Here is an 18,511-nt window from a genome sequence, read left to right on the forward strand (position 1 = left end):
AGCGTTTTCTACGTATTTTACGAGCAGTACTTAACAATGTGGCCCGATACACTACAGAGTATCAGTATATCGTTACTTGCCATATTCGTTGTCACGTTTCTGCTAATGGGCCTAGACATATTCTCTTCAATTGTCGTCATCATTACGATCACTATGATTGTCGTGAACATTGGCGGTTTGATGTACTGGTGGCACATTACGCTTAATGCAGTATCTTTGGTGAACCTTGTTATGGTCTGTTTGTCATACATTCTGATAATTTATAGTATATAAGTTTGCCGATATAATATTTAAAAAACATATGTGTGTGTGTGTGTGTGTGTGTGTGTGTAATTTACTAAGACCTCACAAGGATGATGAAAAAATTTAATGGTGAAATGGTTTTTTTTTTTTTTTTTTTTTTTTTTTTTTTTTTTTTTTTTTTTTTTTTTTTTTTCAAAACATGATCGACGATTGAGCTTATTCGACAAATATTACCAAATTTCTATGCTTAAAATTGTATGAAAAACGAAAACTAACAACAATGATAGAATTTGAATCAATGCGCCATTTAATATTTTACTTTGAAAGAATTTTACGCACAAATAATCATAATAAAAATTATATTACTATTGCAGGCTGTTGGTATAGCTGTGGAATTCTGTAGTCATTTGGTGCATTCCTTTTCGGTTTCTGTCCAGCCAACAAGAGTCGAAAGAGTCGCTGATGCATTAACGAATATGGGTAGCTCAGTATTCAGCGGTATCACTCTTACCAAATTCGGGGGAATCATTGTTCTTGGATTCGCGAAAAGTCAAATCTTTAAAGTAACCACCAACCTTTACAAATCTTTGTCGCGTTTGTGCATATTGAAAAAGTAATTGAAAATTAACATTTGTACGATGCTTTTTTAGGTATTCTACTTCAGGATGTATTTAGGCATTGTGCTTTTTGGAGCAGCTCATGGTCTCATATTTTTACCCGTCCTTCTAAGTTATATTGGTAAGCCGTAGATTAATTCTTACAAATTTGAGTGATTTTGATACTTTGCAAGCGTCCGACAAATTAACGTATTCCTAAGCGCCATTACAAATAATCGATAATAGCAAATTTAATAATTAATATTGACTCGTAGTATTAAGATTGAAAAGCAAAAAAAAAAAAGAAAAAAAACGAAAAAGAAAATTAAAAAAGATAATAAGCCTGGGCTCTTAATTAAGTGCATTTAATATTTACATGATATATATTTGGTAAAGTGCCCGAAGGAGATGAATTTTTTAAACGCATTTTGATTGAATCACGACTGTCCGTGGTTCTAGGCTCGCCCATGAACAGAGAGAAACTGGCCAATCACAAGAGAGCAATGCGAGGAAATCTGGACAACGTGCAAGAGACCTCATTGAATCATCGTGTAAGCAAACATAAATCTCCTCCCACACCCACAAGTACAACACCTACCTTCCGAGTGATCGATTACGAGAGATAGGTATGAAACCTATCCAAAGTCCAGACAAGCGATCAATGTATATGTGATTTTTGTAAGGTCTGCTTATCCGTTGTCATGTTTCATACATTATTATGTCTTTTGGAAGGACCGTAAGAGAGCTGATTTATCACGCCTGCCTAATCCATAAGATTCATTAATGGTAATACCTCTAAAGGTTAAACTGGACCGCTAAATGAGATTTTTTTTTGTTTACAACTGTATCGTTGTATGTAATTTTAGTGTAGATATCCAGTCTTAGAAATGTTAATTTAGCGCTTAAAGAATTTTTTTTGTTTTTGTTTTTGTTTTTTTTTTTTTGTCCTTTTGCCTCATATTCATGAGCATATTTTGATTATCGTCAAAGCCGAACCATTATTTGAAATCTAATTATCGTCCAGATATTTGTAATATTTATTTATATTTTTGTACTATTTCCAATTAAATTGTTAATTTAGATAATAATTCAATGAGCAAATATTTAATAAAAATAATTGATTTTTACAGTATTATTTTGTTATTTTATTTACAATGTGCTTGTCATTATTATTTATTTATTTTTCTAATATTATTCTCTCACTTGTTGCCACGCCTCCTTATTTTCATTTACAATTTACATCATTATGCGCTCTGCATTCTGTTTTTACATTTCTTGAGTGTGGGAGGTAGCTTAGTCTCTGCGATTATGAAAACAGAGCTCCCTAAATGGCATATAGCATTGGTGTTTGTTACATTGAAAAATACTTGCGGTTCTCTTGTGGTTCGTTAGCTTTACAAGGAAGGTAGGTGCGCAATAAAAGTCGTTACATATATATTTATATATATATTAACAGCGTGAAAAATAAGCTTTTCTCACCCACGATACTTACATTTGGTGTTAGCTTTTAAAGCCATCTTATCTTACCATTATCTATAATTCGCTCGTCTTTTAAACTAATGCTTAATGTAAACATTGAAGATTGAGAGGGGAGGAGCAACGTCGAGAGACTTGTAATGATGTTGTTATCGATTGTTAATTGCAGACGTGATGTCCTGTCGAAGACGAAGAAGAATCGAGCGATACAGTCGAAGAGGAGAGCACGAAGTCGTCGACGAACGTTCGGAAGAACGAGTTGACAACTCGACTGCACCTTTACTCCACGGTGATCCTGGTCAACGCCCTTCCACTTCCTACGCCAGTATAAATACCAGCAACGTAATATTCCATGACATTAACTAGGGTTTTGTAATGAAATGAGGTATTTCGCTCGGCGAGTGTATTAAAACAATTGACTTCGAGGTCAAAGAAAATTGACGCCCGCTCATAAGTGTGTCATTCGAGAAGAACAAAAATTCGATACAAAGTATTCTCTTCATTCGTCATTGTAATTGCAGGCAGATGCATTTTATCCCGGAGAAAAGAAGAAAAAAAAAAGAAGATATTTTATAAAAGTATATATTTTTATGGCATGTGAGAGTTCGCGATCGAGTCGCTTGATATTAACGTTGTTTTTCTAAGGCGCTATAATAGCCAATACACAATAAAGTTTACTTTTAAGTTTATATTGATTATAATATAATAGAGGCTGGTTCTGTGAATTTGAAGGTGAGCATGATCGGACCTCGGTGACTTTACTCGTGAGATATACTTGTGTACCAATTAGCGTTACGTGCTATGTGATAATTTTTCGTTTTAGAAAACTGCCTCATACTTTTTCCTTCTATTTTCTTTGTAAAGTAATCTCGTCATTGGCAACAAATTTTAAAGACTGCAATTATTATTATTCACTTGCACAATAAAATTTTTCTAACCCGTCGATCATTTATTTGCCTATTATTGATTTATAAATTGCGCTCACAGCCAATTTCTTGGCAATTTACATTAACAACATTAGAGGTATAATGTATCCGAAGGTCACAGGTCACGGAGGTTTTCACCCCGCATCCAATAAATATGTTCATCGTACATTTATTATAACTGATTATGCTAGCCTATTTTTTACTACGATACCAAGTACGTTTCACACGTAAAGATTTGCAATATTTGACTCGGTAATGTACGAGTTAGTGCGAGGCTATAGGGAAAGTTGTAGAATCAAATATCACCCACTTATACGAACTATATATTGCACAAAAGCTGTTTTTTATTACATAACTAAAACAGTATTCAAAGTATTCAAAACTAAAAATATGATCGCTTTTATCTTGTAAATCAAGATTTTTCCAATTGCGTCTAGTGTTTTTATTAAAATAAATTAATAAAAAGTGTGTGACTTGTTAGTAATAAATTGGCCTTCCACTATTTTAATGTAATAATAAATTATTCGATGAGAGGAGGGGGGAGGGGGGGGGAACCAATAACATAAATTATTCATTGTAAATGTAAGTAAAGGGTGAAAGTGAAAACTGTTGGACAAATGTATCAAAAAAGTATCCATACAACGGATACTTACTTAGCGATTATTATCTTGCAAAAGAATGTTTATTTTATTAAATCATTTGTCATTAAAAATAGTAGGCACTCGATTACAGCTGACTTGTATTAAATCTAATTAGGATCAAAGCACGTAAGTTCCATCAAGTCTTTCCATCGTAGAATAATATAATAAACATATATTTAAGACGTCTTTCATATGTTTCTCAAATTACATAATTTCTTCTTTTCTCATGAGAAACAACATGTAAGTTTTTTTTTTTTTTTTTTTTTTTTTTTGGGGGGGGAAAAAAAAAAGAAACAGGTAATTATTTCATATTTTAGTAAAATATGTAATTTAATAAAATGTATTATGTGCCTCGCAGCTACCGATATTAATTTTAATTTTGAAATTCGATCGAATGCTTTGGAAAACACAGGAAAATGTAATATATTCTAAATCTAAAGTATTTTGATGTTTCCGTATTGAAAGTTAATTTGGAAAAAAAAGACACAAAATTGCTTAGATCATCTAAATAATCTATTCTCCAGTATCGTAAATATGAATTATTTTTTAATTCATTTATTAAACTGATATTACAGCTGTGTAATTTACCTTGGTATGGATTAAAAAAAAAACAACAACAACAACAAAAGTTAATTTTATCAATTCTTGTCCGAATATTATACAATACTTTTACACTTGAGGCCCGTGAACAAAATAATCCAAGTATTTTTTATTATCCATAACTCGCAAGCATACGATTTTTTAATATGTTGTTGCGTGTTCATCGCATTTACAAAAATTTTATTTAATTACTTTCTATCGCACTGTATTCCGAACGATAAAATGGTCCAATGCGTGCTAGATCTAATTTAAGATAGAGAGAGAGAGAGAGAGAGATAAAATTAAAAAACATTTCATATGTAACATGTACGGCTGAATGTTACATCCATACATCCATACATACAACTCTCCATTGCGTTGGATTTTAATCAAAAGATTTTATACAACGTAAGATTTTTTATACGATTAAGATAAATAGAAAATGGGAATATCGCCGCTAAAGGGGAACGTGTTTGCATAAATATTATCGTACGTAATTATCGAGATTTCGAATGAACGATTTGTGGAAATTAATGTTTAAATAAAGATACAAGTTGATGTTTGACAAGAATTGCTTTATTATTGTGTATCATTGAGCCCATTTTTCCCACGTAAATAGCAAGATTTGCCATCAAAATCAAGGTTGTTGAGAATTTGCGGCTAGTAATCAACTAGGATATGACGATAATAACGTGCACGATCAGAAAATCGGTGGTCGACCCAGCAGAGTCTAAACGCGACCTAACAGGTGCCCCGTTACGTTGGCAAGCCAGCACATCGTACAACATAACTCGACAGACGAGGAGTCAAGATCCCGAGCGACTGTCGCGGGTAACGAAAAACGAAACCGAGTGCAGCTAGCTGGACGTAAGTGGTGGTATCTTACGACCCCCAAGGACTAATAATAGGAAATGAGGGCGTTGGAGATACGCGCGTGCTCGTCCTCGTCTCGCGCACCAAATGCTCAAAGGCTAATGAGTACAAATATTTCCCTCGCTTTCCAATTGAATTCGTTAAAGCAACGCGTTGCGATCTAATGAGAGTATCAGGATATTTCTCGCAAGGCATTTCAAATGTCGCGCGATTGCGTTACAATAATAATACACGTGGAACGGAACGTTTGACAATGCCTACAATGTCATCATAGGCAATAAATTAACCTTAAAGTTTGAGGGTAATGCGTTGTATTTTGATGAAACGTTAAAAAGAATGGGAAGAAGATGATGGAATTATATTTTAATTAAGCATTAAATTAATTCTGTTGGAGATTTGTGGGTGAAACAGTGACGTATATTGAACTGAAATAAAGCTTTATAATCATATTTAATTATATTCATAAGATAATTAAAATTTTATTTAGTAAATTATATTCTAAGTGATATTTGAATTTTACAAGCTGTCTGCACAGTAAGCCTAAAACCTAAACACAAATAACATTAAATTTACATTATAGTATTCTTGCATATTAATGTATATGTACCAGGGATATCATAAAACATGAGCTATTTAACAAAAGAGCAGCAGATCGAGAGGTAACACAACACTAATAAACATTAGTTAATTAATGCTCTTAAATTCTGGTAAAAAAGAATGATGAAGTAGCTTTGGCATATATGAAATTCATTTTTAGAATTTTAAAGTGTAATAATTTTTACGAGATCCTGGAAGTACAAAACAATGCGACGAACAAAGAAATTAAACTGGCCTATAATAAATTAGTCCTCGTTGTCCATCCTGATAAGAATAAGTTTTCAGGATCAAAAGAAGCTTTCATCGGTAAGTAGAAGATAGAGAGTAGTAGAGAATGCATGGAACATGACAAAATAATCATTAACTTGTATCAGCCTTGAACCAAGCTATGGTTGTCCTGATGAACGACAAAAAGAGAATGGAATACGACGTATATCTTAGGGCACCCACCCCATTTGGTTTGGAGCAATTCCAGTTACCTGGTAAATAATTCCAGCTATTTATCTCTATCGCCGACCTCCAACCTTGCCACAACCACCCCAATTATAATAGTCATCCGATAATCTCGTCATTCCTACAAACTTATATCTTCTTCTTGTTGTAGAGTCCAGTGTGAATAACATACTGATCGCAACGGGAGTCATAGCCACTGCAATTACCCTAACAACTCTATTTACTTCGCTATGGAAGACAAGGCGAGACCAACACTAGAGAGTCGGAATGGAGCGCATGTTAAAGCAGCTACATAGCTTTTTATTTCCCATAGGCGCTCAGTGCGCCAAGTTAAACGTTACAATTAATCGGAATTTAATGTAACCCACTCCTCCTCCTCCTCCTCCTCCTCCTCCTCACCCCGCTCCCTGCATAATCCTTCTAAATAAAGAAATAAGATTTGAAAAAAATAAAAAATAACAACAAACATAAGCGAATTAGTCCATAAAGTAACCCTCACTCGCGCACACACAGAGATCGCCGTACAGCTTCCAACTCCCGCATAAATTCACGACGAATAAATACATGAGAACGAGCCTTTCGACGAAAGCCTGCATAGTCCACGTCACAAGCGGAGCGTTGTTGCTTTACCCCTCTGCCGCAGCCTAACGTTGTCACGCTATCTATAATGCACGTAGTGTCCAACAGTGGCGGTGTCATCCCGATCGCGACGGCGGAGTGAAAAGCAGCAGCGCGCCCCTGGAAAATACGTTTCAATCGAGCGGAGTGGAAGTGCAGGCGGCTGACAGCAAGTCCGAGCGAATTATTTACCATTGCGCCTCGTCACGGGACTTGGCTCGCGGCCGCAGCCCTTCCTTGCCTCGACATACTTACTTTCTTATTTTTCTCGACTTCTTGTACGTAAGTCGAGCGAAATTCGAGTGGACGACGCGCGAGGTCGACGAGAACGGCGACAATGGAGAGCAATAAAAATGAAGCTGAACGATGCACCGAGCTTGCCGAATGCTACATTATTGAGAAGAAGTTCGAGGAGGCGGAGAGGTTCCTGCGGAAGGCCCACAGGCTTTATCCGTCGAAAAAGACAAAGGGTAACCAGTGGCCCTTCTAATTTCCGCCTCAATCCCGTCCCTTAACCACCCATCCTCCCCCTCCCGACCTTCCGCCAACCATCGCACGGCTAATGACATTTATCATGATCTAATTTCATTATATAGCGGATGCAATTTTAACGGATTCCTGGTGCTCCTCTGGCTCGTTTGTATCATACAAATGATGATACATGGGTGTGCGCGCGCGCGCGCGCTCCCCGCTTCTATTTGTCACTCTGTACGTGCATGTCGTTACCCTGTCTCTCTGGACAAACTTGCGCGCGTGCGATTTGCGATATGTCGTCCGTAAATTGTGGTCAAAATTGACAAACGACCTTTCATTAAATTTAAATTAAAATTTTAATGCACAAGCAGCGATTTGGTTTAATTGGAGTTGCATTAGTTTTCGTTTCCTAGCCGCCTGACGGCGCCGAACCTGAGCTTTTTCCGTAAGAATTTCCCATTCGGATTAGCATGCGCGTCCGAGACAATTAATAACAGACATACAATCGATCGATTACAATTATTAATTAACGATCGTAATGACATTATTGTTCGAAATTTTCAATTGTCATTTGCGGGGCGTAGTGGATTAACGATAACCAAACCATCGTAAACTACCATTAGAATTGCATCATGACATATACTGATATTCTTTCGTTAATAGATTTATTAACAACTGTAACGTTATTGTCAAAACAAAGTAAAAAATCGGAACCTGAAGCGGAGATTAGAAAAAGACATACCTACAAGACTAATGATTATACCGATGATCAAATGGAGCATGTTAGGAGGTAAATATTTGTTAATGTTAGTATCTGCATATGGCATAATTGGAATGAATTTGAAACAGAATTTGTACTTTTCAGAATAAAGAAATGTAAAGATTACTATGAAATTTTAGAAATTCGTAAAGATGCAACCGATAGCGATGTCAAAAAGGCTTATAAGAAGTTAGCTCTTCAGCTACATCCTGATAAAAATAAAGCACCAGGTGCGGAGGAAGCATTTAAAGGTACGTTATCGCTGCTGCTTTTCATATATTCGCGTAAGCGCGTAAAATGAAATCGTCGTCTTAACAATAAAATGAATAGTAATATATATATACATATATATATATATATATTAATAACGATGCTTTTATCGTAATAGCTATTGGCAATGCCTTTGCCATTCTCACAGATGTCGAGAAAAGAAAACAGTACGACTTGTATGGGACGGATCAAGAAAGATTGAACAGTACAAGGCAACATTCTCCAAACAATTATACTCGTGGCTTCGAGGGTAAAATTCAAATTACACTCTATGACGTATAAAGTTATTAAAACCTTTTTATAACAAACTCTGCTTCTATTATCACAGCTGACGTTACAGCCGAGGAGCTATTTAATATGTTTTTCGGTGGTTTTCCTCAACAACAGTTTTATATGTACAGAGGCGGAGGAAGTTGGATGAGACAAAATGAGGCACAAGCACAGCACACTCGTTCTCAAGTACCGATCTATCTCCAATAAGACAATTTTTTATAATCCATCGTAAAGTCAATTTATAATTAACATTTTTTTTTTTAATTTCATTATGTGTTATTTTTTTAGCAAGCAAGTGACTATACTACATTCCTTCAAATGTTGCCTATACTATTATTAATAATTTTGACCACAATGAGTAGTTTTTATATATCGGATCCTGTTTATAGTTTACAACATAATAAGTAAGCGTAAATGTTATTGGTAATGTATTTATATGGACGCTAATGACAAATTGAACGTATCTTTTTCTGTTCGCTAGCAAATACTCGGTACATAGAATGACTCAAAATCTCAGAATACCATATTATGTAAAGGAGAACTTCCACACGGAATATGAAGGAAATTTAAAAAGGCTAGAGAACTCGGTGGAGGAGGAATTTATACTTGCTCTGCGGCACTCGTGTTATAGAGAAAAGAATTACAGTAAGCGGTCCTTTTAATTTTGCGTGTATTAGAAAAATTGAAAAGACAACGGTACAATTGACATTTTAAATCAACTGTTTATCTAATTTTTCTCATTCTTTAGGGGAATCGATGATGTGGAAAGCAAGAAATTTTGGTGATCAAGACCAATTTCAACGAGCTAAAAATATAGAGACGCCGTCATGTAAAAAGCTTCAAGAAACGATGCCCGACCTATGATTTAATTACATTTGTTTACGCAGGAGTATCAATTAAAATTTGTAAATTTAGACAAATATCCAATTTTATTTATGTGTGCACAAGGGGATAATGAAAAAGTTTAATGTGCAATCACATAAAATGGTTAAACTTGTAAAGAACTTTATCCAAAAGCACCATTAACTTTATGCATAATTTACAAAGAATTTTTAACTTCAAATAAGTTGAAAAATTATATTAAAAATCAATTTGTATTCTAATCATGCCTTATAAAAAATATTAACAAAATTCTTATAAAACGTTCTTAAACGATTGAAAAATTAGTACAATTTGTCAAAAGTAAAACTATTTTATGTATCGTAGTTAAGAAAGTATCGATTAATACTATTTTATTTATTTAAACTCTGGCATTAAAATGTATGCTACAATAGTTTTATAAGTTCATTGATTTTATAAAACAATTTTAAATGTCCTATCGGTTTAATATAAATGAAGAATATGTTTAGTTATTAATAAATTCATTTTTTACATAGGCACTATTTAATATAAAATAATTCTGATAGTTACAAAAATTATATTATCTACAAATGATGTACATTGTTGTTTATTATAAACAAAAATTTAAGCTTTTGAAATCTAATTGTGTTTATTGTATTTAATACATATTTATAGTTTGTTACATTTTTTTCTGTTTTAAAATTAAAAATGAAAAATTTTAAAGCAATTGTGTCGTAAAATTTACTTGGCCCTTTATTATTTATCAGATTGATAGTGTTTTTTTTTGTTTGCTTTTCTTTCTTTTTTTTTCTTTTTTGTTTTTTCAAATTTCAGCAACTTATAAGTTTTCTAAATAAAGGTAAACCATAATTAATGTATTATCGATCGTGTAGGTATAGAATAAAGTATGCGTTAGTTGGAAGCTATTTTACACTTTAAATTAAAAAAATGAAAATAATCACCAATGGCTATAAAAATCATGAATAAAGAAAAATAAAAAATAAAAAAATATTAAATAATTTCTCAAACACGCAAGAAATTAATCATTTTTCTTTTAATAATTAATGCAATACACGAACAAGCTAGAGACATAATAATAATACAATTATTTAATTTATGTCATAATAAAAGAACATTTATGTGCCAACTAATAATTAATTTCCATAATAATAAATCATACAAGTAAATTCAGTTTGAAAATGTATTGAGAAATAAGGGATAAAATGTTTGAAATTATGGTAAGATTACATTTAATCATTAATATTATTATCAGTTAAATTTCATACACAAATACCTCCGCTCGCTGACGTCGGGACTCCATCAAAATAACGATAAACTCTTATTTAATTTTTTCTTCGTTCTTAATGCATTTGAAAGTTCAAATTAAATTGGAATGCTGACACTCGTTCGGATTCATAATCAGTCGATTACTAATTGTTTATTTAATCCTCGACAATATAGTGGATTAATCGACTAGGTTTACATTGTTATGTAAATTAAATTATATCACAGAATGAGAGAGAGAGAGAGAGAGTAGATTATAGCATTATGTACATTGACATAATATCAGTTAAGAAGATCAAGTTGTTTGTATTATATTATTCGAATATGTAACGACGATAAATTTAACGTATTTGTATAACGTAGAATTATCTCGATAAACTTTTAATATAAAATAGTAGTAATATATATATATATATATATATATATAATACTGTAGATAGTTAATATTGATAATATATTGTACAGTGGCATTCCATCCATTTTAATCCTAATAAGTATAATACTAATTGTTATAATAATACATAGCTTGTATTCAACAGTTTATTATATAATTAGATAAAGATAACTAGTTTGCTTGTATTTGCTAGTCAGCATTTTAACTATTTCGATCTTAATTATTTAAAACAACGGTCAAATTATCAATATCAGAATATTTATGCCTCGATACAATCGCTCGTTCAATTTTCGTGTTCTTGAAAAATATAAAACACGAGTTATCTTTGTAATTATAATTGGTATTACTAGGTCAATCGAGTACCAATTTGAACTGAAAACTATCATATTCGTAAAAAAAGACATGTAAATTCCTTTCTTATGAATATTATGTAGCATTTCACAGAAGTTTAATCGCAATAGTCAATTGCATAAATAATGCTTTCAATTTCTTTGTGACGTCAGGTGCATTCTTACTGATCTTTCATTTTTTCGAAATATGAAAAATATTGACTAGTAACTAATAAAGAAATTGAATTGAAAAACGATACCAATTGTTAAATTAAAACAAAATATCATTGAGCCAACCAAGTACATTAAGCAAGTATGAGGCTGAAAATAAAATGAAATATAATATATTGAAAGTTGATAAGTAGTAGCTTAATAGAATATATATAACGATTATGTCATCGTATTAAAAAATATATTTTCATAATTTTAGAAACCATCTTTATAATTATTAAGTAGATATAGTTTTTATTCTGAAGAAATAAAGGAGTTATAAACAAATTAACATTCTTTGAATATAATAATCGTAGCCTTAATTTATTTAATGTCATTCATTCAGTGTATAATTTATAATTAATAAATTCATTGATCTTAAATTATTATTTTAACAATTGACGTAAATATGACAACAATCAATGCTGTGCAGATAATTATTAATTATGTATTCGTTTTATTACATAAAAATACAATTATGGCGATTTTCATTAGGAATAATTAAAAATAAACAATATATACGTAAATATGTAGATATAGGTGTGTTTTGTATAAGATTTTTCAAAAATATTATTTATCTATATCATATTGGACCGTCATTTGATATAAGAATTGGTTTTAATTTAAATTAGAACAAAATTTTGTAAAAAAAAAAACCAAGTTTTATAAGATAAATAATAATATAAACAAAATAATAAAGTGAAACCTTTATATATATAACTTATGTAAAAAATTATACTAAAAATATTTTGAAGTCTTATCAATTTGAGCTTGATGATATTTTACAAATATCATCGAAGCTTTTTAAAATTTACAATTCCATAGATGAATAAAAAACAAATAAATCACTTTATACAGCATTATGTAACATACGCTTAAAATACCATTTTGAATAATGTATTGTCTATTATTTTTGCAATGACCTAGTTCGACTATAATTTTAATACCTAATTACCATGATTATATACTATTATTATAATAAGTATTGTAATAAATATTAGAATATTTCTCATATTAACAGTAGTCTCCTTAACTCATTTTATGATACAGAGCATCTAGTAGTCTGTCAGACTAAGTATGCGATGGAATCTCAAATTCTTGTTATTAATGGTAAATTATTTCAGTTTGTCAAGTACTGAAATTTTCCAGCGATTCCACGTAATTATCGAAAGTCTTCAAATGATGTTTTTTTAAATAGGGCCTGAAATCTGAATTTATCGAGACCTAAGATTATTCATATTTATGATATTTATATTATAATTTAGTTTCTTACTATTTAAAAAATGTTTATTTACCAATTAATAGATCTCTTTTTTTGTGATCAATGACAAAAAGTTTTCTTAAAATATTCGATAGCTCATCGAAATTAATTTCATCCTTTCGATACTTGACGAGCATATTTTTAAAAATATTGTAATTCTCTTGTGATAGAGCCATTTTTACCTTCAATAAATAATGTTTCCATTAGAATTACACGATGTGAAATATATACATCGTATATTACCTTTTGTATGTACTTATTTCCATCGGCTTGTTGTGCTGCTATATCCTTTTTAATTACAACGGACTTTGATTGCGTTACAACTGATGTAGTACTCGTTGTACTCGTTGGTGCTATTGTCACATCCATGCTAAACTGTATAGGTTTCAATTTTAATTTTTTTCTTTTTATACTAGGTTCCCCAGAAGTTGAAGGTTCTTGAGAAAACTGTGTTAAATTTTGAAGTTTGCAAGTTCTAAGATTTACAACAGCTTTTGACTTCATTTCAAATAGTGATCCGAAATCATTAGCTTTTGATTTACTTTTATTTATTTTTCTTTCGCTACTACTATCATTGGACTCTATTTTATAAATATCTATATCAAAATTATCATTTTGATTTTCAAATTGGGATTTGCTGGCCTGAACGTTTAATTTCACTGAACCACTATTACCGCAATCGAACTGGGCTGGAACCGCAGGTAAATTGTAATCTGGTAACTAAAACATATTGTAAATTCGATGAGAATGCAAATTTTAGGAATGAAATTAATATATAGTATTTTCACATACATTTTCTTTTGTATACTTGAAAAACTCTCGTAATCCTTTTATAACCGTTTCGAAGTTTGGAAATTTTTTAAGATGTGGTCTAATCCATTTAGATAATTGTTGCTTAAACGACTGATTATCAAAGCGACAATCGCATAAAAGTATAGCACCGTAATCGTTTTTATGACGTATTATACGTCCTACAGCCTGATTAACAGCTCTCGAAGCCTCAAGCTGATACCATTGTTGCCCCGTTAGTCTCTAAAATTGTTATTAGAACTTAAAATACAAGTTATATTAACTGTTCTCTAATTTTGTTTGAAATAACAAAAATATTATTCAGATCATAAGAATTATTAATTTTACTTCTTGCCCTTGTGATCTATTTTCTTCTAAATATCTTTGTTTCAATATAACTCTAGGATCTTTTAATGGCGGGAAAGGCAATCCTGTAATCAAAACGGTTCTTCCATTTGCATTGGCAAAGTCAAGACCTTCGCTAACTTTTCCTCTACAAACACCCATTAAAATAGCTCCTTTCTGCATTGGATCTTCAATTTGTTTGTAATATTCTTTAATAATGTTATTGAAAATTTCATTGGACTGAGCTTCCACAAAAATGGGCTTTTAAAAAATATGCAAATAATTTATATTTCTTTCTTTAATTTTTTTATATTATACAATTTTAAAAGAATTATTGCCACCTTATAAGATTCAATTTGTGTCCATATTCCTGTACTTTGCCATTGTTCCTGACAATTCTTTAATATTGGATAAGATGGGAAAAAAACTAGTAAACCATGCGGTAAAATGCAGCTAAGAATTTTTATGGTTTCTCCAAGTGAAGCGATATACTTTGGATCATTTCTAAAATCAAAACTTATCAATAGATTTACTTTGTCCAAGTCAATTTAATAAATTGAATAAAAGGACTCGTTATGAAAAACGAAGTAAGAAAAATTTTCAACAGATTTCTGAATCAATTTTATAGTAAGTAATTGCAGTAGTCAATGTTGATTATCATTTATTTGTTTACTTAAACCAACGGTCATTCTATATATTACACATATATACCTTGTATTATACGATGAATTAAGACAATAACCATTGTAGCCGGTACTAACAATGCCAACATATATTTGTTTTTCGGTTATTATATGAGAACTTTCGAGTTGCACAGAAATATCTATTCCGATTTCAGAAATAAAGGGTTTTAAAGGTGAAAGAGTACCGCTTGTTAAAATAATAGATCTTACTCCTTCGTCCAATAATTGTTGCATTCTAAATTTAAACAATATTGTACAACACAATAATGTATAATTATTAATAAATTAAGAAAGCGTGATACTCAAGAATACCTGAATTCTGAACTAAAGCACCAGTAACAAATTAATTTTCCATCTGATTTTGTTATTTTTTTTGTTGTCCAAACATCATTTTTAAATGGTTTCTTAACTTGCTCCGTTTGGACATATACTTTATAACATTTTCTTATTTTCTCTTTGAATTTATCTTGACATTTATTACGGGAAAATCCAGTAAATACGATATGCAGTAAATCGCAAAATTTTTTAAGGGCATTTCCTTTTCTGGTAAATGATGTAGCACTCACTGTTGTTAAATAAAGAATAATTTTATCCAATTTCTCAATTACATATTGGTATTTACTATGAGTTATCTGAAATTACGAATAAAAATAAATTAATTATGTTTTTGTCTAATTTTTTTATGATAATGTTATATCTGCACTCACGTCGACTGTTCCAAGTAAATTAAAAATATAATCGCCAGGAAAAATTTCACCCTCTTCTTGATTTTTGATTTCTATATTGTCAATAGATTTTTCTAATTCTAAAAACATGGCTTTTAAAATACATAGATCTTCGGCTGAAAAATCTTTCTGTGAATCATGTTCTGACTCGATTGACGAATAATCTGAATCTTTTTTTTCATTAGCCATTTCTTTCATAACATCTGTTATTTCATTTATACAAACTGCTATGTCTGTACTACTAAACTAAAGATAAAATTATTTATTATTATTCAATAAGCAATTGTATATATATATATATATATATATATATATTTATCTTTATTTATATTAACTAATTACTTGTAATGAAGCTGCTTCCTCACAAATTTTTTCAATATTATGTGCCTCGTCCAATAAAATAATTTTATTTTTCAATTCAATGCCCTGGTTCTTTCTTATTTTAGGATCTAATAAATAATTGTAAGGCATAAATATAATGTCTGCACTTTCTTTTAAATCTTTTGATAAAAAGTATGGACAACATTTATTTTTTTTACTAGTTTTAACCAAATCTTCAATGTCTAAAATATTTTGATTGGTATTTATATTGAACTTTCTAAAAATAAAACACAATAAGATAAATACACATAAACTTTTACATACGAATAATCTCAATAAAATAAAATAATTGGCCATACTTATAATTATTATAAAATAAGCAACTTCCTGCTTTTACTTTGGCTTGGCACATGAAAATCTTATTGGAACTATTTTTTTCTATCGCAACTTCTGGATTTATACAAAGTTGATCCCTAGATCCAAGAATTGCTGCATTAACATGATTATATGACGTTCTTTTCAATTCTTGTATAGCTTGACTTAGCTGAGAATGGGTTCTCGATGCATAAATTATTGTTGGCATTGAATGCCCAAATGAATTTTCCAATTGATCCAAAGACTTACCACTTCCCTTATTCAAAACCTTGGAAAATGATCTTAAAAATTCATTATTCGTACTAAGTTGATCCAATGCACCTGTAGATTGTGCTTGAATTTGCATTTGAGCTTTCTTTATCATCAGCCAAGCCAATGAAGAACACAGTAAACTTAATGTTTTACCAGTACCTAATAATTAAAAAATTTGTAATACAAGATGTGTGGTAAAATATGCAAAAAATAATAAAATTAATATTTTATATCATTTCACCTGTTGGTGACTCGAGAACACCATTTTGGCCATTCTGTAAACATTCAATAACTTTTGTCATATAATCCACTTGAACTTGATATGGCTTAAATGGAAATTTAATAGCGACTCCATTGAGAGTAACTTCAGTCATAGTACGAATGATAACTTTAATTCAAAATTTAATTTTCTAACAATAAAAATATAAATAACCTGGTTATATTAAGTGTATCATTGACACCTCATATTTCATTTGGCGGGAATTTTTTTATAAGCATTGCACTTTACGTCAATGTGTCTGCGCGCATGAGCAGACAGACGATTTTACTAATTATTTTCATTTCGTTTGATTTATCTTCTTTAAATAATAAAGGATGAAAAAACTCATTAAGATTACAGAATATTTATAAACTATTCACATATACTGTATATATATATATATATATATATATATAATTTAATATTTATAATAAGTATAAAAATAAAACAATTTTACTAATTATTTGCATTCCATTTATCTTCTTTAAAAAAAAGATGAAAAAAATCATGATTACTAAATATTTATAAAATTTTTATATACAATATACTTTTATAATTTAATATTTGTAATATTGTAAGTAAAAAAATTAAAATAAATATATTTATGCAAATCCTCATAAATATATTGCGAGCAATGTAAACGAGTTTGTGCAAATAAATAGACGATGCATGAGAGATTTCAATTACTCTCTTTATTTTTTTATTTACTTGTACTAAGAAAATAAATCAATAAATATTTATAGTGTTGTTTAATCATTATAAACATGTTTATGAAAAATACTAATAATAATCAAATTATCTTTTATAAATAATTTATTTATATGCTGATTTGCATGTTAGCAAAACAAAATTTTTATAATCGATACAAATGCATGACTTATCAATACCAAAACTCTTAACATAGATTTCAAATATTTATTGTATTTGTTTTTCCAATGAAATAGTTTTTTGAGAAAATCCACCATATTATAGTAATAAAAACTAACCCGTCTCTTGAACATTTGACTTGTCAAACTTTTTTTTATTTTTTTCAAATATCTGTATAACCATCAGAATAATTAATAAAAAATATCAGGAGTTTAAGTTTGCTATTATTTGTAAGTGCTGTAAAAATTAAATAACTAGAAAAATAAATGCTAAAAAACACAAGTTTCAAATTCGTCTTTTTTATTTGCCAATTACATCCTTATTAAATTTAATAATGTACATTATTCGAAGACATTCTTCTCAATCTGTTATGAATAACAGTTTATTATTCCAACAACTATAGATATATGCTCATTACCAGAAAATTAAAAATAACTTATTTAATTAAATGCATCAAAAAAATGTCCAAGTATTAAGTAAATATTATTCTGTAATACATATGACAACTGCATACAATAAAGAATTAATTAATGTACGCTGCTATTATGGTAATGAATTATCATTTTTCACAAAACTTACATTGATTGCTGTCATTAATATATTACTTTATAACCATAATGATAAAATGTAAAAAATAAATGAAAAAGTCAATGTACCCAGTGATGAAAAAATGTTATTTTAGAAAATAACTCTTAATCATATAATTGTTTCATTTGAATAAATAAAAAATTTATATAAAAAAAAAAAGAAAAAAAAAAAAAAGATAAAAAGAAAAAAAAAATAAAAATATAACAAGAT

General features: G+C 30.1%; 3 protein-coding genes across 3 annotated transcripts in view; 2 read left to right on the plus strand and 1 right to left on the minus strand.

Moving 5' to 3' along the window:
- Positions 1 to 2,875, plus strand: part of Npc1a (Niemann-Pick type C-1a) — a 17,042-nt gene extending 14,167 nt beyond the window's left edge. The window contains 4 exon segments of the mRNA XM_011503833.1: positions 1 to 234; positions 618 to 806; positions 894 to 981; positions 2,485 to 2,875. The exon segment at positions 1 to 234 is cut by the window's left edge and continues 37 nt beyond it. Coding sequence (XP_011502135.1) covers positions 1 to 234; positions 618 to 806; positions 894 to 981; positions 2,485 to 2,681 — 708 coding nt within the window. The 3' untranslated portion in view covers positions 2,682 to 2,875.
- A 4,145-nt stretch (positions 2,876 to 7,020) lies between these two features.
- On the plus strand, positions 7,021 to 9,870 carry LOC105365565 (dnaJ homolog subfamily B member 12). Its single transcript, XM_011503763.1, has 8 exons — positions 7,021 to 7,472; positions 8,140 to 8,266; positions 8,342 to 8,487; positions 8,625 to 8,756; positions 8,835 to 8,965; positions 9,068 to 9,183; positions 9,261 to 9,424; positions 9,528 to 9,870. The coding sequence occupies exons 1-8, from the start codon at positions 7,340 to 7,342 to the stop codon at positions 9,641 to 9,643; spliced, it is 1,065 nt and encodes a 354-aa protein (XP_011502065.1). The 5' UTR covers positions 7,021 to 7,339; the 3' UTR covers positions 9,644 to 9,870.
- A 2,927-nt stretch (positions 9,871 to 12,797) lies between these two features.
- Positions 12,798 to 17,045, minus strand: Rtel1 (Regulator of telomere elongation helicase 1). The gene is made up of 12 exons (XM_011503764.1): positions 16,829 to 17,045; positions 16,320 to 16,746; positions 15,982 to 16,237; positions 15,622 to 15,885; positions 15,227 to 15,546; positions 14,943 to 15,149; positions 14,573 to 14,735; positions 14,235 to 14,492; positions 13,890 to 14,129; positions 13,341 to 13,817; positions 13,132 to 13,279; positions 12,798 to 13,044 (listed from the first exon to the last, which is right to left on the minus strand). The coding sequence occupies exons 1-12, from the start codon at positions 16,959 to 16,961 to the stop codon at positions 12,965 to 12,967; spliced, it is 2,973 nt and encodes a 990-aa protein (XP_011502066.1). The 5' UTR covers positions 16,962 to 17,045; the 3' UTR covers positions 12,798 to 12,964.
- Positions 17,046 to 18,511: the final 1,466 nt, after the last annotated feature.

Source organism: Ceratosolen solmsi, unplaced genomic scaffold (genome assembly GCF_000503995.2).
Source record: "Ceratosolen solmsi marchali unplaced genomic scaffold, CerSol_1.0 scaffold48, whole genome shotgun sequence".
NCBI lineage: Eukaryota > Metazoa > Arthropoda > Insecta > Hymenoptera > Agaonidae > Ceratosolen > Ceratosolen solmsi.

Bases quoted from the DNA above. Each gene is read 5' to 3' on its own strand.
- LOC105365565 (XM_011503763.1), top strand. From the start codon at position 7,340: ATGGAGAGCAATAAAAATGAAGCTGAACGATGCACCGAGCTTGCCGAA. The intron at 8,757-8,834 runs GTAAAATTCAAA...CTATTATCACAG, and splicing joins TTATACTCGTGGCTTCGAGG to CTGACGTTACAGCCGAGGAG. The intron at 8,966-9,067 runs GTACCGATCTAT...TTATTTTTTTAG, and splicing joins CACAGCACACTCGTTCTCAA to CAAGCAAGTGACTATACTAC.
- Rtel1 (XM_011503764.1), bottom strand. From the start codon at position 16,961: ATGACTGAAGTTACTCTCAATGGAGTCGCTATTAAATTTCCATTTAAG. The intron at 15,886-15,981 runs GTAATTAGTTAA...TTTTATCTTTAG, and splicing joins AGGAAGCAGCTTCATTACAA to TTTAGTAGTACAGACATAGC. The intron at 15,547-15,621 runs GTGAGTGCAGAT...TCGTAATTTCAG, and splicing joins ATTTACTTGGAACAGTCGAC to ATAACTCATAGTAAATACCA.